Source organism: Mus pahari, chromosome 9 (genome assembly GCF_900095145.1).
Source record: "Mus pahari chromosome 9, PAHARI_EIJ_v1.1, whole genome shotgun sequence".
NCBI lineage: Eukaryota > Metazoa > Chordata > Mammalia > Rodentia > Muridae > Mus > Mus pahari.
This window is the reverse complement of record NC_034598.1, coordinates 27,957,241-27,981,823: the sequence shown is the minus strand read 5'-3', so window position 1 is coordinate 27,981,823 and position 24,583 is coordinate 27,957,241. Positions and strand designations below refer to the sequence as shown.

The 24,583-nt window shown below is 45.0% G+C and overlaps 1 protein-coding gene across 1 annotated transcript; it reads left to right on the top strand.

The window, feature by feature from the left end:
- The first annotated feature begins 1,518 nt into the window (after positions 1-1,518).
- On the top strand, positions 1,519-23,499 carry Kif1bp (KIF1 binding protein). Its single transcript, XM_021204796.1, has 7 exons — positions 1,519-2,007; positions 4,830-4,928; positions 11,211-11,290; positions 12,007-12,190; positions 15,762-15,846; positions 18,262-18,377; positions 22,085-23,499. The coding sequence occupies exons 1-7, from the start codon at positions 1,594-1,596 to the stop codon at positions 22,958-22,960; spliced, it is 1,854 nt and encodes a 617-aa protein (XP_021060455.1). The 5' UTR covers positions 1,519-1,593; the 3' UTR covers positions 22,961-23,499.
- The last annotated feature ends 1,084 nt before the right edge of the window (positions 23,500-24,583 follow it).

Genomic DNA, 24,583 nt, shown 5'->3' with positions numbered 1-24,583 from the left:
TGGAAGAGCAGTCAGTGCTCTTAGCCACTGAGCCATCTCTCCAGCCCTTCAGTGGGCAATTTTATACAAGTTCATTTCTGGAATCCATTCATGTTTTGTGAATTGCTCTCTTCTCCCAACATTCTATGTTCACCTTTCTATATGTACATATATACATTTTAAGACTTCAGCCGGGCAGTGGCGGTGCGCGCCTTTAATCCCAGCACTTGGGAGGCAGTGGCAGGCGGATTTCTGAGTTCGAGGCCAGCCTGGTCTTCAGAGTGAGTTCCAGGACATCCAGGGCTACACAGAGAAACCCTGTCTCAAAAAACAACAAAAAAAGACTTAAAAATTTTTACATTTGGGCTGGTGAGATGGCTCAGTTCAAATACCAGCAACCACATAGTGGCTCATAACCATCCATAACAAGATCTGACGCCCTCTTCTGGAGTGTCTGAAGACAGCTACAGTGTACTTACATATAATAAATCTTAAAGAAAATTTTTTTTTTTACATTTAATAAACTGTTTTCAAGACATCTCACTGTGTAGCTCTGGCTGTCTTGGAGCTATGTCGACTTGTAGTTCAACCAAGCTTATCCCTGACCAGCTTACAGATAAATGAGACTCAGACTATGGTTATTTATGTGGCTTTGACAATTACTGTGGGATAATCTCTAATCTACTTTTCCAACTGCTGGCCTGGCTTCTTTCCCAGCAGTGTTCCCCCAAGTAATTGGTCGTTTGTCCTGGCGGTGTACTCATGGTCCATCTCTCCTGGCTCTTCTTGTTCTACCCCTCTCCAATGCTCAACAACGAAACCCACCTACCTCAGATGCCTGCAGTTATTGGCTGTAGCCATTTTTATTTAACCAATAGTTTTAAATTAAGGAATAAAGTTTGCACAACAAAAGCTGGTAAACATGAGAATTCAATCGTAGGCTACAGAATTTAGCATTATGATACATATCAACACTGGCCCCTGTATATAAGCCTGCAGATCATTGGCACCATGCCTAGCTCGGAGCCTTTATAAAATTTTCAGGGGCTGGGCGGTGGTGGTGTGACATGGCTCTAGTGAGTAAAGGCTGTGGAGGCTGAGCCTGAGGATCTGAATTTGATCCCTGAGACCGTGGTACAGGTTTCCTACGACTATAATTTTTAACTGTGATAGCCTAATACATTAATAGTGAAAGATTCCTGCCTATCAACTGAGCAATTATGGAAAGATGTTAGTGTTAACAATATCCTGAATTTCATTTAAGCTGGGGATTGAGTCTACGATAGGCAAGTACCTTACCCCTAAGAATCATTCTGATTCTGAACACTTTTGTATAAACTACATTTTGGGATGAAGCGGGAGAAGCCATACTGCTCACGGGTGGCAGCGGAAAGCGCTGTACTCCCTGACAGCTTCGTTTCCCTGACGACCGCTGTTGTGGCGACCAGAACGCCCTCCCATTGGCTGCTGCCAAGCGTCTAGCGCTCCCCTCTACCGACTTCATTGGTCGGCGCCCCACCGTCACGACGCGTCGTAAGTGAAGAGTCGCAACGCGGAGGCCTCCAGTGGCTGACGGTCCACGGGCGGGGAAGGTGGCCGTCAGCTCAGGCTGCGATGGCGAACGCTCCGGGGCCAGAGATCCGCGAGAAGTTCCAGGCAGCGCTGGCCCTGTCGCGGGTGGAGCTGCACAAGAACCCGGAGAAGGAGCCGTACAAGTCCAAGTACGGCGCGCGCGCGCTGTTGGAGGAGGTGCGCGCGCTGCTGGGCCCGGCGCCCGAGGACGAGGACGAGCGGGCCGCTGACGATGGGCCGGGGGACCAGGCCTTGGGCGCGGGCGAGCCCCGGGAGGCCGAGGGCCCCGGAGCGCAGCGGGCGCTGCGCCTCGCGGTGATCGAGTTCCACCTCGGCGTGAACCACATCGACACGGAGGAACTGTCTGCCGGCGAGGAGCATCTGGTCAGGTGCCTGTCGCTGCTGCGCCCTTACCGCCTGTCGCTCGGCTGTGTGTCTCTCTACATCCAGGCGCAGGTGAGAGGCTCAGGCGGGAGTCCTGCATCCGAAACGCTCGTCCTGGCTGCGCGCGTCTCTCAGTTGGTTCAGTCCCCAGCATCGCACAACACCCGGCCTGAAATCCCACTACTCGGGGGGATGCGGCAGGAGGATTGCTTTGGGTTCTTGGCTAGCCTGGGCTTCATAGCGAAGTTTAGTCCCTTTTAATTTGTCATTACACCTACCCTCCATCTGCTTGCCAACTCCCTCTGAATTCTCGCCGCCTACTCCAGCCTCACTTGCTACTTTCCTTAGTCCTGGGCAGGAAAAATAAGCGTCCGAATCTGCGCTTCCCAACCCTATGACAAGCTTAGTTTCATTCTGTGAAGAAATAATCCAACGTGATTCGAATGGAATGAACACGACAAGGGATCGCAAGCGTAATCCTATCTTAAAAAAATTTTTTTTTAATGGCCAAAATCTTAAAATATACCTTAAACTGTCTCAATAACCTTTTAATAGCTTTTTATTTTTTGTGTTTAGACATGCATTCATGTCTGCAGTGCTTAACTTCGACTGTCTTCACCTCCTGAGTGCAAGGACCCCCTCCCCCTTTTCTTTTCAGACAGAGTCTTGTAGCCCAGGCTTACTTTATAACCCATAATCCCTCCCCACTTCAGCCTCCCCGCTGAAGTTATACGAATAGGCCACCATGACTAACTCTTGTTTGGACTAACTCTATCTGATCCAAACTGCTCTCTCCTTCCATCCTTCACATTTTTATAAGCAGCAAGTGTGACTTTCTTCTTTAGAGAACATAACATTTCAAAATTCAAATAGTGGGTAGAGTTTTCCAGGCCCTTGGGTATAGCTCAGTGGTGCAGCATTTACCTAGCATTCCAGGTTTCATCTCCATACTATGGGGAAAAAAGACAAGTAATGTCGGACTCCCTTGTGCCAGGTTACTTTCTTAGGGATATAGATGGTTTCATCCTGCAGTCCAGATATGTGAACCAGGGAATATTTACTAAGATTGATTTTTGGGTAGGTAGGCCTTTCAGGAAAGTCTCAAAAAACTAAGAAGAAAAATGGTATGCCATGTTCTTTTATGATGGCTCAATAAAATTAAAAGCCAAATAATAACAAGCACTGCCTGTCCCTTTTGCTCACAGCTCCAGTAGGTGGCACAGACAGGGATATTTTACGTGTTTGTTTGTGAGCTAAAGACGTTAGTAAGAGGTTCAGTTCAAGCAACACTTCAGCCTGATGGTGGCACACACCTTTAATCCCAGCACTTGGGACACAGAGGCAGATGGATCTCTGTGCTTCTGAGGCCAGAATGGTCTCCACAGTGAGTTTCAGGACAGCTAGGGCTACACAGGGAAAAACCTTGTTTCAAAAAACCAAAAGGAAAAAAAAAAATAAAGTAATCCACTTCATCGATTGCTAAAATAAGCTTTAACCCTGTGTTGACTGGATTTGGAATCAACCAAGAGATGCCCCTTGCCATGTCTGGGAGGGGGTTTCCAAAGAGATTAAACTCTGACCGTGAGTGGCCACATCCCTTGGATAATGGCAGCAAGTGCCGACATCTCCCTCTACTGAGTGTGGATTCAGTGACACCGGCCACACTGCCCCTTCCCCGGCACAACAATCTCCCAAACTGAAATCAAGGAAGTCCTTACCTTAAAAGTTGTCTCTGTCAGGGTATTTTGACACAGCAACAGAATAATCAAGGGTTTTTGTTGTTGTTTTTTTTTGGCTTTTTTTTTTTTAAGAAATTTAAAGCCTTTTGAGGTCTTGGAGAGGTGGCTTGGGGTACAAGCAGTCTTTGCTAGCCCTGGCTGGCAACTTGAGTTTCATTTCCAGGACCTGCATGTTAAAAGGAGAGAAAGGTCTCCCATATGTAACCCTCCATATACACACCTCAGTATAAACACACATATGTATGTACACACAAGATGGATGGATATTAACGTACAGCTTTTTGGGTATCTGCAGTGTATACTGTATTTTATTGATTACAGATGCATGCTTGACATCTTGGTGCATCTAAAGTAAGAGTATCTCATGGTGTTCTGGAGAGATGGCTCAGTGGTTCAGAGCCCTTGCTACTCTTCCAGAGGTTAAGGGTTGGATTCCAGCCCCCATATGAAGGCTCACAGCCATCTGTAACTCCAGCAGATCCCACACTCTGTTTGGCCTCCACAGATACTGCATACATGTAGGCAAAATACCCATACACTAACATAATAACTAAAACTTAAAAATAACTAAGTAGCATTGTTTGCATATGTAGTAATGATATACCTAAGAGCTCAGTTCAACAAACAAGGAAAGTAAGTATAAGGTAAATGTTATACTTAAGATGCATAGAGCCAGGCAAGTGGCACACTCCTTTAATCACGGAACCCGGGAGTTCCAGGCTAGCCTGGTCTACACAGGAAGATTCAGAACAGGCAGGGCTATGTAGTAAAACCCTGCTTGAATCAACAAACCTAAAAGATGCACGTACACACACACACACACACACACACACACACACACACACACACACACCCTACCTCATAAGGTATATCAGTAATGTTCCTGTACATGTCATAGCTAGTTACAATAGTTTTGAAAGTACTGAAAGGGAGGAATGGTCTGTTTCAGGTTTAGTCCAGGTTGCCTTGGCCACATGGACTGTGGCTGTAGTAACATGACAGCGGGACAGCTCACGGGCAGGAAGCGACATGGTGAAAACAGAGGGCCACGTTAACAAAAGCCCACTGCCATTTCATCAGGAAACGCTGACTGACACTATGACTCACCCTCACTGGATGCATCCGGCTACCGTGTTTCCTTTCTTTGATTTCCAGAATAACCTGGGCATCTTGTGGTCTGAAAGGGAAGAGATTGAAACCGCCCGGACCTACCTGGAGTCATCGGAAGCACTGTACAATCAGTACATGAAAGAGGTGTGTTACATGCAGATAAAAATGTAAATTTGGGTTAAAACTAGTCAAGAATTGGTGGGCTGTGGAGGTGGCTCCCTTTATGACATGCTTGCCTTGAGAGCATAAAGACCTGAATTTGACCCCCAGGAGCCATAGCAAGGAGCTGGATGAGGTGCTTGGAATGCCGGTGCTGCGTTCAGAGACAGGTGACAGTGGAGCTCGGGGCCCGCCAGCCTAGGCAACTCAGCAAGTCCCGAGCCAGTGAGAGACCCTGGCACATAAAACAAGGTGTTGGTTCCTGAGGAACACAAGCACAAGCACACATGCGTGCACACACAGGAATTTCCTTTTTATGGTATTAATGGGATTTATCAATATATCCAGAAATTTCTCTTTAGAGGTGTCTGAATTTAGTACTGCATATTGAAGACTGCTTCTTCTTTTTTTTGTTTTTTCGAGACAGGGTTTCTCTGTGTAGCCCTGGCTGTCCTGGAACTCACTTTGTAGACCAGGCTGACGCTGACCTCAAACTCAGAAATCCGCCTGCCTCTGCCTCCTGAGTGCTGGGATTAAAGGCGTGTGCCACCACGCCTGGCTTGAAGATAGCTTCTTAAAACTAATCCTCGGGCTGGTGAGATGGCTCAGCGGGTAAGAGTACCTGACTGCTCTTCTGAAGGTCCTGAGTTCAAATCCCAGCAACCACATGGTGGCTCACAACCATCCGTAACGAGATCTGATGCTCTCTTCTGGAGTGTCTGAAGACAGCTACAGTGTACTTACATATCATAAATAAATAAATAATCAAAACAAAATTTAAAAAAATACATTCCCTTAAAAAAAAAAAACAAAAAAAAAAAACTAATCCTCCTGTACAGTATAATTGCAAAGATAGTCTTAATATAATCATAAAGGGAATATTCTAATATTACCCAAATATGCCATTTGAATACTTTAAGTATTAATTTATTTTAAATGTATTCATTTTATGTGTATGAGTGTTTGCTGTGTGTATATCTGTTCACTACATGCATGCCTGGTGCCCTTGTAGGTCAGAAGAGGGCATCAGATTTCTTGGAACTGGTTACAGATAGTTTTTTTTTTTTAAAGATTTATTTATTTATTATAAGTAAGTACACTGTAGCTGTCTTCAGACACTCCAGAAGAGGGAGTCAGATCTTGTTAAGGATGGTTGTGAGCCACCATGTGATTGCTGGGATTTGAACTCAGGACCTTTGAAAGAGCAGTCGGGTGCTCTTACCCACTGAGCCATCTCACCAGCCCTACAGATAGTTTTGAATCCACTGTTTGGGTGCTGGGAACTAAACCCAGCCAGATCCTCTGCAAGAGTGGCCAGTACTCGTAACCACTGAGCCGTCTCCAGCTCATCTTTGTATTTAGACTACAGAATTGATTTTGTTTTCACTAAAGACAGCAGTGCTTTGAGGGAAACAAACTACCTGCGCAACACATATGAAATCTTTGTGGCTGTGGTGTGATATCAGAAGCACTCAAAAGATTTGTTAAGCCTCAATAGGCCATGGAGGCTCCTGTAATGCCAGCAACTTGGGGGAGGAGCTTGAGTTCAAGACCAGCTATGCCATCACCAAGACTGTCGTAAACCAAGCCCAAAATCATAGCAGACCTGGCTTCAGGGTTTTCTGCAGCAGTTCTGGGCTGGGCCTGAGAGTTTGCTTTTTTACAAGGTCATGTTTATGCTGCTGATTACTGTGCTCTGAGAGCCCTGTATGAGGGAGCCTATTCGGGGCCCTGTTTTTCCTGATGATGTTCACCCATGTCTGAAATGCAGCATATGCATCTCTGTATAAGAAGCCCATAGTGGGCTGGGCTAGACCCACTGCAGCTTCCAATCTCCCCACGGAGTGCAGTTCAAAAAGGGCTGACCAGTTTCAGAGGCTCTGCAGAACTTAGATGGAAATTCTCAATTCAGGAGTCACAGTCCTCAAGACGGCAAACCAGCCAGTTACCATCTGCCTCTCCTCTCCTTCTCTAGGAAAGAAATTATCATGTACAGTATTTTTCTATGAATTATCACTGTTGCTGTTACTGGCTTTAAAACCCATTTATAATATGCTAATTGTTTTTTGTTTTTTTGAGACAGGATTCACTGTGTAGCCAGAATTGGTCTCAAACTCATGATCCTTCTGTCTCCAGCTCAGGAACAGTGAGTGAGGTGCCACTTCTGCCTAAGAGACACAGTCTTAGATGTCAACAGTGCTTTCTTTCATAAACAGTATTTAGAGTACCTACAGACACTCTTTATCAGTGGTTTATAGGTAATAACTCCTTTAACCATTGTTACTGTCCTAATTTATAGAGCATCCCCCGAAATTAAATGACTCACCCAGAATAAAGAGTAGAGTATGGGGATTCAACCTATGACATACTCAGTTATTGTTGTGGTGGGTTTGAGACAGGTTCTGATGTAACCCAGGCTGGTCTTGAACTCACTGTAACTAAGAAGGAGAATGACCTCAAACTCCTGAGCTTCCTGCCTCAGCACCCCAAGTGCTGCTCTTACAGGACTGGTCCATGCTCCCCTACCAGAACCCACATTTTAAGTGACATACTCTATTGCTTCATTAGTAGGCATGCTTAGACTGGAATACAAAAAGTGTGTTCCTATACCAAAATGATGGTATCAAAGAAAAAAGAATGAGTTCTAAGTGTGACACGTACCCTGTACACTGCTGTTTGCTTGGCCAGTGTTATTTGCTAGATATGGTTTAGACTGCACCACCCTGGGCAGCATGTGGAGTGGGCTGTGAAAAGGACCATCACTAGGCTCCCTCCCCTTGAGGATAAAGATGGGAACAGACAGAATCACATCAGCCTGGACTTTCAGAACTCCTGGGTGGGATGTGTTTTATAGGCCTTTATCACACGTACACCACTAAGAACATTTTTTCTTGGAAATATTTCTAAGTTAGATACTTTATTTATATGAGACAGAGGCTCACTGTAGCTCTTGCTAGCCAATACCGTGGTCTATATACAGTATAGACCAGGCTGGCCTTGAGTTCGGAGAGATCCTGCCTCTGTCTCTGTGTGCCTTAGCATGTTACCCCTGAGGAAGTACTGGGAGAAGTCTGTGATCATTCCTCAGAGCTGTTATGTCTGTGGCAGCATTACACACAGCACAGCTCTTTGTGCTTAGTTATGTCTCCATTTCAGTTAGGACCACAGAGGTGTGGCATCCCTCAGCAGTGAAGTCTGCATGGTAGTGCCTACCTGTGAGGCAGCAGGCTTGGGTCATCCTCATTCTTAGCCATGTAGAAGGATTAGGATCAACCTGGGTTACATGAGAACCTGTTCCTGACTCAACAAACAAACAAACAAAAAACCCAAAAAACAAAACAGAACAGGGAGCTGCAGAGATGGCTCAGCAGTTAGAAGTACTTCCAGCCCCACCCCATCCCACCTATTTATTTATTATATGTGAGTACATCATAGCTCCTTTCGGACTCCCCAGAAGAGGGCATCAGATATCATTACAGATGGTTGTGAGCCACCATTTATTATTTGAACTCAGGACCTCTGGAAGAGCTGTCAGTGTTCTTAACCACTGAGCCATCTTTCCAGCCCTCTTAAATCTGCTTTTAAGTTCTATGGGATCTGACGCCTTCTTCTGGTCTCCTTAGGCACCAGCCTCAAAGGAGGCGTGTAGACATCAATGTATATAAAATGATTTTTAAAAAAAAAAAAAAAAAGCAGACTAACTGAGTGATATACATGAAATGATAGATCACTTAATTCCTGTTAGCTAGAAAAGGGAAGCCATTAAATCACCTTCCAGATGGCTGCAGAGTCCGAGTTTTTACTCTCTTACATTGCAATTCAGTTGGTGTTTGCGTCAAGTTGCTTCGATGAAACACTCTGGCCAAGAGAAACTTGAAAGGTCTGTTGGCCTTAACACTCGTGGGTCCATCACTGAGGGAAGTCAGGGCAGGAATTGAGGTAGGAGCTGGGCGCCATGGGAAAGTGCTGTTGCTAGCTTGTTCTGCTGGCGTTCTTACGTAGTTCAGGGCCATTGACTAACGGTTTATCCCACAGTAAATTGGACTCTCTATTATCCATTAGTAATCAACTAGTCACCCACAGACCAATCTGATCCATCCAGTTCTTCTCTCAAATGACTATGCTGTGTCAGCTGACAGCCAGAATTCAAATCTTATGTTTAAAATCCTATCTCAAAAAACAAAAACAAACAAACAAAAAGCCCACGTAGGGCTGGTGAGATGGCTCAGCGGGTAAGAGCACCGACTGCTCTTCCGAAGGTCCTGAGTTCAAATCCCAGCAACCACATGGTGGCTCACAGCCATCTGTAACGAGATCTGACGCCCTCTTCTGTACTGTCTGAAGACAGCTGCAGTGTACTTAACGTATAATTAATAAATAAATCTTTTAAAAAAATTAAAAAAAAAAGCCTACGTAACTTTGGAGAGAAGAAAGAGAAGGGAGAAATTATATAATTATAATCTCAAAAACAAAACAAAACCAACCAAAATAGACCCACAAATAACACCTTACATTCTGATAGTGCAGAGTGTAAGATCGGATTCTGTATAGAAAGTGTGACTGTCCTTGGGAACTTGATGAATTCAGTTAAAGCAAGGATGGGGCTGTGGTGAAGCTCAAGAAACAGACTATTTGTAATAGCATGCGCTAGCCTTTGGGTTCATTCCCAAGCACCACAGAAGCTATAGCAAGGACAGACTTGTTGGGACTGTCCTCACAAAGGGTCAACATTTGTGCCCACACAGAAGCCTTCATGTTGTAATGGATTTGTGAAGCTGTATGAAGGATGTGCTATGATTGACACATTTTCATAGATTAGGAAACAGCATAAGAGGTTGGCTCCTGAGACAGTAATCATTGTGACCCCTGGTTCTTACTTAGTTATTGAAAAAGTAGTGTTAAAACTTAATGTATCTTGGGTTTGAGGCCAGCCTGGTCTACAGAGTAAGTTCCAGGACACCCAGGCTACACAGAGAAACTCCATTTCGAAAAACAAAACAAAACAAAACACTACCCTTGCTTCCCTGAATTGATTTTCATTAGTATTGACAGGTCAAGCACCATTACCCAAGAAGATATAAATCACTATTTTTATGCTTTTGTAGATTTTCTGTTTTATTTCATTTACTTGTGTGTACACCACATTATATATCCATGCATGGTTGGTTCTTTTTCCATCCTTTTTCTAGGGATTAAACCCAGGTGGTCAGCCCTTGCAATAAGGTGGTGTTTGGGAGCCTATTTTAGCTGGGTTTGGTTTGGTTTTGTTTTGAGATTAGAATTACATCCTTTCTTCTTCCAGAATTATGTCGGGTTTTTTGTTTTGTTTTTTTTCTTATTTTTTGTGTGTGTTTGTTTGTTTGTTTGTTTTTAAGATTTATTTATTTATTTTATGTTTATGAGTACACTGTAGCTGTACAGATGGTTGTAAGCCATCATGTGGTTGCTGGGAATTGAACTCAGGACCTTCAGAAGAGCAGTCAGTGCTCTTTACTGCTTAACCATCTCTCCAACCCCTGTTTATTTGTTTTTAAGATAGGGTTTGGTGTGTGTGTGTGTGTGTGTGTGTGTGTGTGTGTGCGCGCGTGCGCGCGCGCGTGTAGTCTTGCTATAGACCAGGCTGGTCTCTAACTCATAGAGATCTGCCTCCCAAGTGCTGGGATTAAAATCATGCGCCACCATTGGCTGTTTATATAGGTTTTTAGTAGAGCCTTTTTAGTAGACAAAGTAATATACAAAATACTTAATTATTGAACTAAAGCCAGGCATGACGGCTCACACCCATAATTCTGGCACTCAGAGTACTGGGACGGCAGTATTGATGGGGATTTGAGGCTACCCTGGACTACATAGTGAGTAGTTCTAGGCTAGCTTAAGCTAGAGAGTGAGACCCTGTCGTTTTAAAGATTGATTTATTTGTTTATTTGTTTATTCATTCATTTTTATGTGCATGGGTGTTTTGCCTGCATTTGTGTGAGGGTGCCAGGTCCTTTGGAACTGGAGTTAGAGATAGTTGTGAGCTGCCCTGTGAGTGTTAAGAATTGAACCTGGATCCTTTGGAAGAACAGCAGTGCTCTTAACCCCTGAGTCATCTGCCTGCCCATAGTTCTAGGAAAGAGGACCATGAATTTGAGGCCAGCCTGTGTCTCAGAGTCACATGGTGAAGCTGTCTCAGACAAAGACAAAGGTCATTTCTGCAGTCCCTCCAGGAGAGAGCGCTTGCTGTTTGTGTTTAAAGTTATAAAGAGCCATGTTCTTTAACCACAGATTGGGAGCCCGCCTCTTGACCCGACTGAGCATTTTCTTCCTGAAGAAGAGAAACTTACTGAACAAGAGAGATCAAAAAGGTTAGTCTTCATAGAGACCACAGGAATACCTCAAAGTCTCTCACTAGTGCTTGCTCAAGGATACACACTTGGGGGCTGGAGAGAAGGCTCAGCGGCAAGAGTGCTGACTGCTCTTCCAAAGGTCCTGAGTTCAAATCCCAGCAACCACATGGTGGCTCACAACCATCCATAACGAAATCTGACTCCCTCTTCTGGAGTGTCTGAAGACAGCTACAGTGTACTTACATATAATAAATAAATAAATATTTAAAAAAAAAAAAAAGAATACACACTTGGGGCTGGAGAGATGGCTCAGAGGTTAAACGCACTGGCGGCTCTTGCAGAGGACACAGGTTCAATCCCAGAACCCACATGGTGGCTCACAACCATCTGTAACTCTGTCTCCGGGGATTATACTCTCACTGGCTTCTGCTGGCATCTATAAACATGTGGCAGTCACACATATAAACACACAGGATGATAAAAATAATTATTTAACACTTTAAAGATAAACTTTAAAGACTGCATACCTGGTGTCCGCTGCTTCGCAGTGCTCCTCCAGGGGGCAGTGTGGATAAAACCTCCATTTGCGGCTCACAAGTTCCATGACTTTGCTCAACTCTGAGACCCAGTTTCCTTGTTTGTCAGATCTAAGGGCCATGCGCAACACAATTATGTATGAGATTTTCTTATAAATTGTAAGCCATTATGCAAATGTCAATTTTTTTCCTTCACAGATTTGAGAAGGTTTATACTCACAACCTGTATTACCTGGCTCAAGTCTACCAGCACATGGAAATGTTCGAGAAGGCCGCTCATTATTGCCACAGCACACTAAAACGCCAGCTTGAACATAATGCCTACCACCCCATGGAGTGGGCCATCAACGCTGCTACTCTGTCACAGTTCTACATCAATAAGGTCCGTGTCCACAGCGGCTCCCCAGCAGCCTTGACAGTGGTCAGGCCGGGGGCCAGCAGGGCAGGGCTTAAAGCCGGGTGGAGAATGCAGCCAGTTGCTTCGGCAAAGCAGCACTGGGACGCTTGGACGCGTGGATGCTCGGAATCTTTAAAACAGATAACGGTTTTATTTATCATTGAGCAGTTCATGCAGTGTCCTGCTCACGGCCTCCCCTCCCCCTCCATTTGAATCTCTGAGTGCTGATTTTTGTCATGCCCTGCATATCGCTGTCTCCTCAGGGCAGGCTACCTAACAGCAGTCGGGTTCTGTGTCAGCGCAGACATTTTACTTCTGGGATGTCTTACCTTCAATTGCAGATTTTTATCTTGCTGCAGATAAAACTTTTTATCTTCATGTAATGCTAATCTTACAACTATGAGAATTTGTCTGAGGAAGTTGACAGTTAAATGTGGGCTTTGATAAAAGCATGTGATGAGTTTCAGTTACTTTTCAGAATTAGCTGCTCTCCAATAATCAGTTTTGATGTTAAAAATATGTGCTGAGTTGTAGAGTTCCAGGTTTTATGACAGATTTCTGAACTGTTCCTCAGAGACAAATTAGAGCATTAGAGCTGCTTATCCAAATCACTTAGCATGGTGTATTTTGAGTACATGTTTTCCAATCCTTTTTTTTTTTTTTTTTTTTTTTTGGTTGTCTGAGACAGGATTTCTCTGTGTAGCCCTGGCTGTCCTGGAACTCACTCTGTAGACCAGGCTGGCCTCGAACTCAGAAATCCGCCTGCCTCTGCCTCCCGAGTGCTGGGATTAAAGGCGTGTGCCACCACTGCCTGGCCAGTCCTTTAGTCTCTAATACTAAAATCCTTCATTTTTTTTTTTTTTTAAATTTGTGTATGTAGTGGAGGAGGCAGGGTGTCACAGTGTAGCCTTGGCTGGCCAAACTGGTTATCTGTAGACCAGAGTGACTTTGAACTCCAAGAGGTCTGTGTGCCTCTGCCTCCCAGAGCTGTGACTGTAGCACCACGCACCGCCATGCCCATTGGTGCAGCTCTGATTCCTAAAGCTCTGACCCTGGGTAAATCTCAGCCCACCAGCATCGCATCCCTCTCTCACCTCTTGGTGGCCTGCGCCTGCCCCTCAACCTTTTCCCACTGAGCCTTTGTTAGTTGGTTCTGCAAATGAGCCCCTAAGTTATGTCCTGCAGAGTGTCACTCAGAAAAACTTTTAGCAGGAGAGAAAGGGCAGCGGTGACTGCGGAATCGCTTCTAGGAGTTTGGTCTCAGATCAAGCTTGTAAGTCAGGCTTTCTGCATTCAGTCACACCGAGCCCCTATAGCTCCATTTCATCGTGGTCATCATTGAGAGGCCCCTCTGCTATCCCCCTCCCTCCAGCTTTTGGGGCCCCCTTGTTTGTTTTATCAATTTTTAAAAAGATGTATTTATTAATTTTTATGTATATGAGTACACTGTAGCTGTACTGACAGTTGTGAGCCATCATGGGGTTGCTGGAAATGAAGATTGCTCACTCCGGCCTAAAGATTGATTTATTACTACATCTAAGCTGTCTTCAGATGCACCAGGAGAGGGCGTCAGATCTCATTATGGATAGCTGTGAGTGGTTGCTGGGTTTTGAACTCAGGACCTTCAGAAGAGCAGTTAGTACTCTTAACCGCTGAGCCACCTCTCCAGCCCCTTTTATCAATTTTAAATGTCTTTGTTCAGTACAACTTTTTTTTTTTTTAAATAATTTTTCTTTAAGATTTTTTTTATTATTTTATTTATATAAGTACACTGTAGCTGACTTCAGACACACCAGAAGAGGGCGTCAGATTTCATTACAGGTGGTTGTGAGCCACCATGTGGTTGCTGGGATTTGAACTCAGGACCTTCAGTAGAACAGTCGGTGCTCTTACCTGCTGAGCCATCTCGCCAGCCCCTGTTCAGTACAACTTTAATTAACACCTAAAACTCCATGGATATTCATAGTACAGAAATGTATGGATACTGGCACTGGATACCATGTGCCTTTGAAGTTGCTAAACATTTCTTTTGTGGAGCATGTGGTAATTTTCATGAACTTCCCTGGACCCCATACCTTTTGGGTTTTTCTACATCACAACTAGCTAAGTTCTGTTACAAAAAGAGAGCTTGGACCCATGTTTGAAAGTGATGTTGATATTGTTACCATCTGCATCTATTTCAGTTGTGCTGCTTGGCGAGTCCCATATTAGCCAACTACCCAGGGGGCACAAGGCCCTCTGTCTTTAGCAGTGGCTACTCATAGAAAGGCTATCTGGTACCATGGTTAGGCGCCTCTACAGAACCAAGTAAGTTACTTCAGGCGACCTGCGGCTGCTCATCCTGTTGGAGCTCATGGCACCCGGCTGGTCTCAGTGATAGCTCTGAACTCAGTGTGATAGTGAAGGAACACGATCACTATTCAAGCTCTACCAAACGAGTCTTCCTAGCTCACTGCCAGGAAGCAGGCGTTCTCTAACGAGGGCGCCTTCCATCTGTAGGTAGGCTTCATTCTGCTGGGTGATCATGCATGTTCATGACAGATGGCAAGTGTTCGCGGCTGACACAGAGATGTTCTTAAAGTGTCCAAAACATTTTCTGGGCCCAGATTTGAATCATGAGTTCTTTACAAGCATTGGCAAAGTAGTTCCAGAAAGTTTATCTGTAGAAATCTGTTAACTTGAAAATGTAGTGGGTAGCCTCATTCTCTTGTCTCCTCCAAAGGTTTTAGAAGATAGGCTAATGCCGGGTGTGGTGCTGCACGCCTTTAATCCCAGCATTTGGGAGGCAGAGGCAGGCCTGGTCTATAAAGTGAGTTCCAGGACAGCCAGGGCTACACAGAGAAACCCTGTCTCAGGGGGGAAAAAAAAAAGAAGATAGACTAGTGAAGAAGATAGGACTTTCTTCCTAGAAAAGGGGAATTTGGGGTGGGGGGTGGGGGCGGGGGCAGACTGGAGAGATAGCTCAGTGGTTAAGAGCACTGACTACTCTTCCAGAGGTCCTGAGTTCACTTCCCAGCAACCACATGGTGGCTCACAACCATCTGTAATGAGATCTGATGCCCTCTTCTGGGGTGTCTGAAGACAGTGGCAGTGTACTCATATATATAAAATAAATAAATCAAAAAAAAAAAAAAGAAAGAAAAAAGAAATAGAAAAAGGATCCCTAACCCTCACACAAGCCCGCAGTCCTCTAACAGAGTGTAAATGGTCTAAGGATGGACTGTGTGTGGGACTTTGGCTCTTGAGGCTGCACCTGAGGGCGGCATGGTGAGCTGATGCCGCACAGGACGCCCTGTGTGCTTATCGCAGTGCAGGGTACTGTGACTGGGTGGACTGTCAGTCTTCAGTTATCTTCCCATTGGAGTGTGGGACATTGTTAGTTTATTCTCCGGGGTAGTTTTCTTTTAACAGATAATACTGTTCTCCATCAACACTACAAGACCCCTTTAGTGGGAACTTTTCCTGATAGTATAGCTTTCCTCATATTAATAGATACCGCTAGTTATCAACAAGGCTTTGTCATAGTTACATTTGTTCTTGCTTATTTTCCCAACAGCTCTGTTTTATGGAAGCCAGACATTGTCTGTCAGCTGCTAATGTTATTTTTGGTCAAACTGGAAAAATACCAGCTACAGAAGACAGTAAGTTTGCATGCACGTTTCATTAGAGGGTCTCTCACTCAGATGATCTTGCCTATGTTGGCCTTGAGTTCATGATCTTCCTGCCTTAGCTTCCTAAGGGCTCCAGTTACAGGTGTGCGCCACACCCAGGTCACTGCATAGTTAAAAACAGGTCTGCCCAGAATTCTGAAACTTTAACTTTTTTTAGATTGGTTTCTTTTATTTTATGTGTATGAGTGTTCTGTCTGCATGTGTGTGTGTGCCATATGTGTGCATGGTGCCTGCAGAGGTCAGAAGAGGGTTCTCATTCTGCAGTACTGAGTTAAAGATGGTTGTGAGAGCCAGGCATGGTGGCGCATGCCTTTAATCCCAGTACTCGTGAGGCAGAGGCAGGCAGATTTCTGAGTTCGAGGCCAGCCTTGTCTACAGAGTGAGTTCCAGGACAGCCAGGGCTACACAGAGAAACCCTGTCTTGAAAAGCCCCCCCCCCCAAAAAAAAGATGGTTGTGAGCCACGGTGTGGGTGCTGCGGACAGAACCAGGGTCCTCTACGAAAGCAGCAAGCGCTCTTCACCACCGAGCTGTCTCTCCAGCTCTCAACTCTGAAACTGATGGAAGCTTTAGGAAAGCTGTAAGAAGACAATTACCATACACCTTCCCCTAAATCCACTGCTGCTTTTCATTTGTTCCTTTGTTTGGGTTTTCTGTTGTTTTGTCTTGGTTTGGTTTGGTTTTTTTAAAGATAAAGTTTCTCTGTGTAGCCCTGGCTGTCCTGGAACTCATTCTTTAGACCAGGCTGGCCTCGAACTCACCTGCCTCTGCCTTCTAAGTGCTGGGACTAAAGGCTTGCACCACTACTGCCCCATTCCACTGTTGGTGACGTTTGTGAATCTGTACTTATTTTTCTTTCTGACCTAGTTGTGTGGAGGTTTTAACATTAGGCCTTTTTACAACTGTAATACTTCAATGCATGTTTTCCTAAGAATGAGAATATCTTCAGCTAGCCATAATGGCTCATGTCTGGAATTTCAGCACCCCAGAGGCTGAGACAGGAGGAGTGCCACAAACCTTAGGCCAGTCAGCCGGCCTGGGCTATGTTTCAAGTATCAGGTCAATCTAAACAATAGAGTAGGTCTCTCTCTCTCTCTCTCTCTCTCTCTCTCTCTCTCTCTCTCTCTCTCTCGCTCTCTCGCTCTCTCGCTCTCGTGGATTCAAGACATGTAATGGCAAGCCGTCCTTCCTGCAGTGCACATTTCTGTCTCATCAGCCGTCCTCTATCACTTGGGGTTTCTGTGATGTTTCTTTTTGCCACGATTGACATTTTGGTCTATGTACTGCTTACATAAGGTGTCTTCTCACACCGTCTTTCTTAGAGAGGTTTTGTTTGGTTGCTTCTTTGTGTGCATGTGATGCTAAGGATTGAAGTGAGGCCTTGTGTGTGCAGGCAAGCCAATCCCAGCACAGAGGCCAGGAGGTGTGGGGCAAAGGGGAGAAATGACGGTGGCCAGGGTTCCCCTCATGCTCTGTCCCACAGAGTACTGTGGGTATGGCATCTGTCAAAATAATTAGGCAGCTTTTATTTAAATATTTTAAATCGTATAAACTGTTTGACCTAGTAAATTTCATTTCTAGAGCTCGGTCCAGATTCTGGACAGATGTATATAGAGATCTGTAGCCTAGAACTGTTCATAATAGGAAGGATTGGAGATAGCATACCCCTCTGTGGGAAGAAGGACTGAGACAGGGAGCACCTGTTTGATTGTGTGTAGTGATGTATTAAAAATACAGCTTAAGAGCTGATGAAGAATACATATGAATCTTATGTGCCTCAACTATACATTGTGACGGTAGTTTTTTGTTATTGGTTTTTTTTTTTTTCAAGACAGGGTTTCTCAGTGTAGCCCTGGCTGTCCTGGAACTCACTTTGTAGACCAGGCTGGCCTCAAACTCAGAAATCTGCCTGCCCCTGCCTCCTAAGTGCTGGGATTAAAGGCGTGTACCACCACATTGCCCAGCTAGTTTTTTGTTGTTTGTTGTTTTTTTTGTTTAACTTTTTTTTTTTTTCTTCTCTCTCCCTGGCCCTGCTCACTCCAGCCCAAAGATTTATTTATTGTATATAAGTACACTGTAGCTGTCTTTAGACACACCAGAAGAGGGAGTAAGATCTCATTACGGATGGTTGTGAGCCACCATTAGTTGCTGGGATTTGAACTCAGGACCACTGAGCCATCTCTCCAGCCCATGACATAGTTTTTACTGCAGATGAGACATAAGAAAACAGGGAGCATCTGCAACCCAACAATGAGTGCCTCACGGCCAGGGCTTAGGTACGCCACTGCTTAGCGAGGGTCCACTGCTGTGTATTCAGGAAAAGCTGAGAGCAGAGGACAGTGCACAGTGCAGACGACATGACCATGACCTACCTGTGTGGTTTTAGCTCCTGAAGTTGAAGGAGACGTTCCAGAGCTTTACCATCAAAGGAAAGGGGAAATAGCAAGATGCTGGATCAAGTACTGCCTGACTCTGATGCAGAACGCACAGCTCTCCATGCAGGTATGCATGTGGAAGTGGCCTGCAGCTTCAGTGGGGCTGGCTCATCAGGCCAACTGTGTGTTTTGTTGTTTTGAGTTTTACTTTGTGTGTGTGTGTGTGCGTGTGCGTGTGCGTGTGCGTGTGTGTGTAGAACACTTGAGTGTTTAGGTGCCTGTGTGTATATGTCAGTTTGGGGGCATGTGTATGTCTGCCTGTGGACAGAGTCTCTCCCTGGACCTGGGGCTAGGTGGTTAGGTCTGGCAGGGTAGCCCAGCAAGCCCACAATGCATTTGTCCTGCTTCCCAGCACCTGGGTTATAAAACCGTGCTCAGCATGTTTGTGTAGGTCCTGGGGATCCAACTGGGGTCCTTGTGCTTATGGCTGGCACTCTCCTGACGGAAGTCCCTCTCCAGCCCTACTCACAGTTTTTCATTGTAACAGTCTCTCTGTAGTCTAAGCCAGTCCTTCCTCAGCCTTTCCTCAGCCTCTCCATCCTCCTCCTTCAGTCTCCAGATGCTGGGATAATGGTGGTGCACCACAGCTGGTAAGGACCATACAAAACACCCCTCGTTCTGGAACACTTTCTTCAGCTAGGCTGTCAGGACTGTGGAGGACGGGGTCAGCATCAAATCCCAGTTGTTACATAACTGTCCCAGGAAGTAGTGGTTATTTTTAAAACTTAATTGTTGCATGAGCAGGGTTTTATCCTCCACAGATACTGTCTTGTTTCTTGAACTTCATAGTCTTAAATCACTTAAATTCTATTTTGTAAGCCAGGCATAGTAGCACATGCCAGCACTCAGGAGGCAGAAGCAGGAAGATCTCTGTGAGTTCGAGGCCAGCCTGATCTACAGAGTGAGTTCCAGGACAGCCAGGGCTACACAGAGAAACCCTGTCTCTAAAAGACAAAGCAAAACAAAAGCCAGCCAGCCAAACAAAACTGAGTAAGGGCCTCAGAGATGCTAGGGGTTGAAAGCATCTGCTACCCTGCCAGACAACCAAATGTATCTCATTCCATGGGAGCTGACGTCGTCTTCTGGTCTTTACAGTTACCAGGCACCAGCCCAGCACACAGATCTATGCACATACAATAAAAAATAATTTTAAAAAGAAAGGAAGAAAGAGAAGATGGGGTTTGGTGTGGTGGCACAGGCCTTTAATGAGACCTAAACAAGTGACTAAGAGAATACACGAGACCCTCCTCGTGGTGCTCCTGTCTTTTAGTCTTTCCTGAGCTTGTGCTGTGAGCCTGCTTGGTGACAGGCTCTCTGTTTAGCCCTGCTGCTATGGTGGTCCAGCCTGGCCTCAGACCTGTAGCCCACCTCCAACCTCAGCTCTCCTAGTGCTAGGATCACAGAGACGACCACCACACACGGCCTAATTAGTGTTAGACTGCAGGGCCTCGAAGGCAGGGAGTAGTTCTCACTCAGTTTTATGTCTTTGAAGTGGTGCCTTTTGGACTGACAAAATCTTAAAAGTTCAAAATCTTAAGCATGGCTGTTAAGTGCAGCAGCAGTTAAGTGAAGCATAGCTCCAGAGCTCTGGTGGGAGCGCAGCTCTGGTGGGAGCGCAGCTCTGGTGGGAGCGCAGCTCTGGTGGGAGCGCAGCTCTGGTGCGAGCGCAGCTCTGGTGGGAGCGCAGCTCTGGTGGGAGCACAGCTCAGCATCTTTGAAGCTCTGTTTCTGGTCCTTTTCTTAGTATCTCTTTACTAAAGTTTTCTTAAAAACAAATCAGATGATAATGCCTGCTTAACCCTGTTGTTATGAGAGTTAACATATAAAGGCCTCAGAAAGTACCTAAGCAGGACTAGTGAGAAGGCTTAGCAGATAAAGCTACCAAGTCTTGAGGTCCAGAGTTTGATCTTCAGGACCCACGTTACAGTAGAAGGAGAGAGCCAGCTCCTGCAAGCTGTCCTCACGTGTGCCATGGTGCACAAGCACACACGCGCACACACACACACGCAGATAAACTCATCTGAAATACACTGAGGCCTTATTAAATGTTAGCTATTCCTTCATCATTCTTACTAATCTACGTGGGACCCTAATTTCTAGCCACCAAGAAGGAAAATAAATTACAAAATGAAATAAATTACCTATTTAAAAATAGAAAATAAAGTTTTCTTTTTCTTTTTCTTTTTCTTTTTCTTTTTTTTCTTTTTCTTTTTCTTTTTCTAGGCAGGGTTTCTCTGTATAACTCTGGCTGTCCTGGACCTCACTTTGTAGACCAGACTGGCCTCGAACTCAGAAATCGGCCTGCCTCTGCCTCCTGAGTGCTAAGATTAAAGGCGTGTACCACCATGCCTGGCTTAAGTTTTCTATTTTTGTGCTTTTCTTTTTTCTCTGTGCATGGAAATAAAATAGTTTTACTTGTAAATAATATAGAACTTATAAAGCTGTAAAAATAATAAACCCAGAAGCTTAAGTTTGAGAAAAGATCATTTTGGGAAAAGAACATTAAGATAGGACATTCTGTGGGCTGAAGATGTGGCTCAGATAATAGTGTACCGACTTAGCATGACAGAGCCGTGGGTACAATCCCCAGTACTGCATATGGTGTGGTGGTGTGGGCCTGTAATCCCAGCTCTCAAAGGGAGGCAGAAATATCAGAAATTCAGAGCCATCCTTGGCTTTGTAACAAGTTCCAGGCCAGATTAGCCTACAGGAACCCTTACCTCCAGAGACTTGAGAGGCTGTGGGTGCAGTAAGGAGATGTCTGGTGCGGGGTGGGTGGCATGTGGGTAAGATCCCGGCCCTCAGGCCATGAGTTAGAGCCAGCCTGGGGCTCCCTGGACCACACATGCACACACACACACAAGTAAAAATAAATAAATCTTTGGGAAGAAAAAAGGTTTTCAGATCTCAGTGGGCCCGTGGTGTGGCTCCTTAGAGGAACACTCACCTAACATGTTCAGAAAAGATCATAACCTACTTCAGCCATGATGCACTGTCATTATTTTTTGATTTGTATATATATTTAATTTAGTTGATTTATTTCTTTAGTGTGTGCATACATGTACATGCATGTGCATGTGTGGGAGGTCAAAGGACAACTTGAAGGACACTGTTCATTTCTTCTACCATGAGGGTCCTGGGGAACAATCTCAGGTTGTCAGGATCGGTGGCAGATACCACCGTGTAGTATATGCTGGCCTGGAACTCACTGTGTAACCCAGGCCTCAGCCTTGCAGCCCTCCTGGGACAGCTTAGCTATGAGAACTGAAGTGACAGATGTGAGCCAGCCACCTTCTGTCAGATCTTATCCGTAGGTTGACAATTTGTCTGGAACTTCCAGTGTAGACCAGGCTGGCTTTGAACTCACAGAGGTCTGCCTGCCTCTGCCTCCTGCGTTTTTGTTGTTGTATTTTAAGATTTCCTTTATTTTATGTATATGAGGAGTATATGAGCATGTCTGTGTTCTATATGTGTGCCTGGTGTCCAAGCAAGTGAAAAGAGGGCATCGGATCCTCTGGAAGTTAGAGGTAGTTGGGAGCCTCGGTGCTGGGAACCGAACCTGGGTCTTCTGCAATAGAGCCATCTCTCAAGCCCCAGCTCTTTGTTCTTTGAGACTGGGCCTTGCTCTGTATCTGCAACCAGCTTTGAAACCTGCTGTTTAGCTCAGGCTAGTCCATTCTGCAGTCCTCCTGCCTCTGCCTCCTAACTGCTGGGATTACAGGTGTGTTCCAGAGTTGGTGCCCTGCCTCACTGTGGTTTCTCCTCTTCATCTAGGACAACATAGGAGAGCTTGACCTGGACAAGCAGTCGGAGCTCAGAGCTCTAAGGAAGAAGGAGCTGGATGAGGAGGAGAACGTCAGGAAAAGGGCTGTGCAGTTTGGGACCGGGGAGCTGTGCGATGCCATCTCTGCAGTGGAGGAGAAAGTGAGATACTTGAGGCCCTTAGATTTTGAAGAAGCCAGGGAACTTTTCCTGCTGGGTCAGCACTATGTGTATGAGGCAAAAGAGTTCTTCCAGATCGATGGGTATGTCACTGACCACATTGAAGTTGTCCAGGACCACAGCGCTCTGTTCAAGGTGCTCTCGTTCTTTGAGGCTGACATGGAGAGACGGTGCAAGATGCACAAGCGCAGAATAGCCATGCTAGAGCCCCTGACTGTGGACTTGAACCCACAGTACTACCTGTTGGTCAGCAGGCAGATTCAGTTTGAAATTGCACACGCGTACTATGACATGATGGACTTGAAGGTCGCCATTGCCGACAAGCTCAGGGACCCCGACTCACACATTGTCAAAAAAATAAATAGCCTGAATAAGTCGGCACTCAAGTACTACCAGCTCTTCCTAGACTCCCTGAGAGACCCAAACAAAGTCTTTCCTGAGCACATTGGGGAAGACGTCCTCCGCCCGGCCATGTTAGCTAAATTCCGGGTAGCTCGTCTGTATGGCAAAATCATCACTGCAGATCCCAAGAAAGAGCTAGAGAATTTGGCAACATCTTTGGAACATTACAAATTTATTGTTGATTACTGTGAGACTCACCCCGAGGCTGCCCAGGAAATCGAGGTTGAGTTAGAACTTAGTAAGGAGATGGTCAGTCTTCTTCCCACAAAAATGGAGAGGTTCAGAGCCAAGATGGCCCTGACTTAAGCCTGGGTCCAAAGGAGAGAAACGTGCAGCTTGAAGCCACTCCCCTCCCCATAGCAAATTGAGGCCCAGCTCCACAGTCACCTCCCCAGGGCCAGAGGGATGCACTCTGGGCTCCAGAAGCAGGCAGGTACCCGAGTCCATGCTAGGACCTTAAGCATCATAAATTAATAATTTATACCTAATTATGTAAGTTGCCTTGCTAAAGCGACAGGTGTTTTGCATTTTCGATCGCTAGTTTTCCTGTTTAAATATCTCCTGCCTTGAGTTCTAAATGTTAAGTCCTTGCTGACGGTCCTTGTTAGATTTCACGCTAGGAGCAACACTGGAGAGTGTACCCGGTAGAAGAGCCTGTTACTGTGCTGATTGTGAGAAAGCCACTTCAGATGTCATGCTTTGTAAAATACTTACTTTCTTAAACTCCAAAATGAATCTTTCCCTTTTGAAAATACTAAAAACTTAATAATGTTGTAAAATGGCTTATCTTAATTATAGGACTGAAGAACTTGCACATAATAAATTTACTTGTTTCAACTAGTAAATGCTTTTATTACCCCTTTTTCTCTTGTAAGAATGGTTCTTTTTCTTTTTTTTAAAGATTTATTTATTTATTATATGTAAGTACAATGTAGCTGTCTTCAGACACTCCAGAAGAGGACGTCAGGCCTTGTTACAGGTGGTTGTGAACCACCATGTGGTTGCTGGGATTTGAACTCTGGACCTTCGGAAGAGCAGTCGGGTGCTCTTACCCACTGAGCCATCTCACCATCCCGGTTCTTTTTTTTAAAAAAAAGATTTATTTATTATATGAAAGTACATTGTAGCTGTCTTCAGACACCAGAAGAGGGGATCAGATCCCATTACAGATTTTATTTGTGTACGTGTGTTTGTGTGTGTGTGTGCACCAAGTGTATGCCTGTGGATCATGTGCCTGCAGTGTCCCTGGACGCCACCTGCTGTCCTTTATGGTAACTCAAGAGGCGCAGACTTCCATTCCTACACATCAGTCATTCATTTCCTTCTTAACATGGTGCTCATAAAAATCTAACTTCTTCCCACTGACACATGAGTGGAAGTGACTTGTCAGAAAGTAGCCTAAATTTTGCTCATTGAAGAGATCTCAGAGTCCCAGATTGTAAAAAAAAAAAAAAAAAAAAAAAAAAAAAAAAAAAAGGATAATTCCTGGGGCTGGAGAGGTGGCTCGACAGTTAAGAGCCTCATTGGCTGCTCTTCCAGAGGACCGGGGTTCAATTCCCAGCACCCACATGGCAGCTCACAGTTGTCTGTGACTCCAGTTCCAGGGGATCTGACACCCTCACACAGATATGCATTAAGGACAAAACACCAACTCACATAACATAAAAATAAATAAATCTTTTTTTTTTCAAGGTGTTTCCAAAGCCTCTCACTCTTTACTTCTTGGTTAAAACAAAACAAAAAACAATGTGTTAGACTGTCGATGGCTCAGTGGGTAAAACCTGGGGACTTGAGTTCAGTCCTGGGACCAAACCCTGCAAGTTGCCATGTGACCTCCACACACACCTCTCCCCGTACATATACAATCAATCAATCAATATATATATATATATATATATATATATATATATATATATATATATATATATA

Excerpts from the sequence above, each read along its gene's own strand:
- Kif1bp (XM_021204796.1), top strand. The coding sequence starts at position 1,594 with ATGGCGAACGCTCCGGGGCCAGAGATCCGCGAGAAGTTCCAGGCAGCG. Across the intron at positions 4,929-11,210 it reads ACAATCAGTACATGAAAGAG|ATTGGGAGCCCGCCTCTTGA; the intron begins GTGTGTTACATG and ends CTTTAACCACAG. Across the intron at positions 15,847-18,261 it reads AATACCAGCTACAGAAGACA|CTCCTGAAGTTGAAGGAGAC; the intron begins GTAAGTTTGCAT and ends GTGTGGTTTTAG.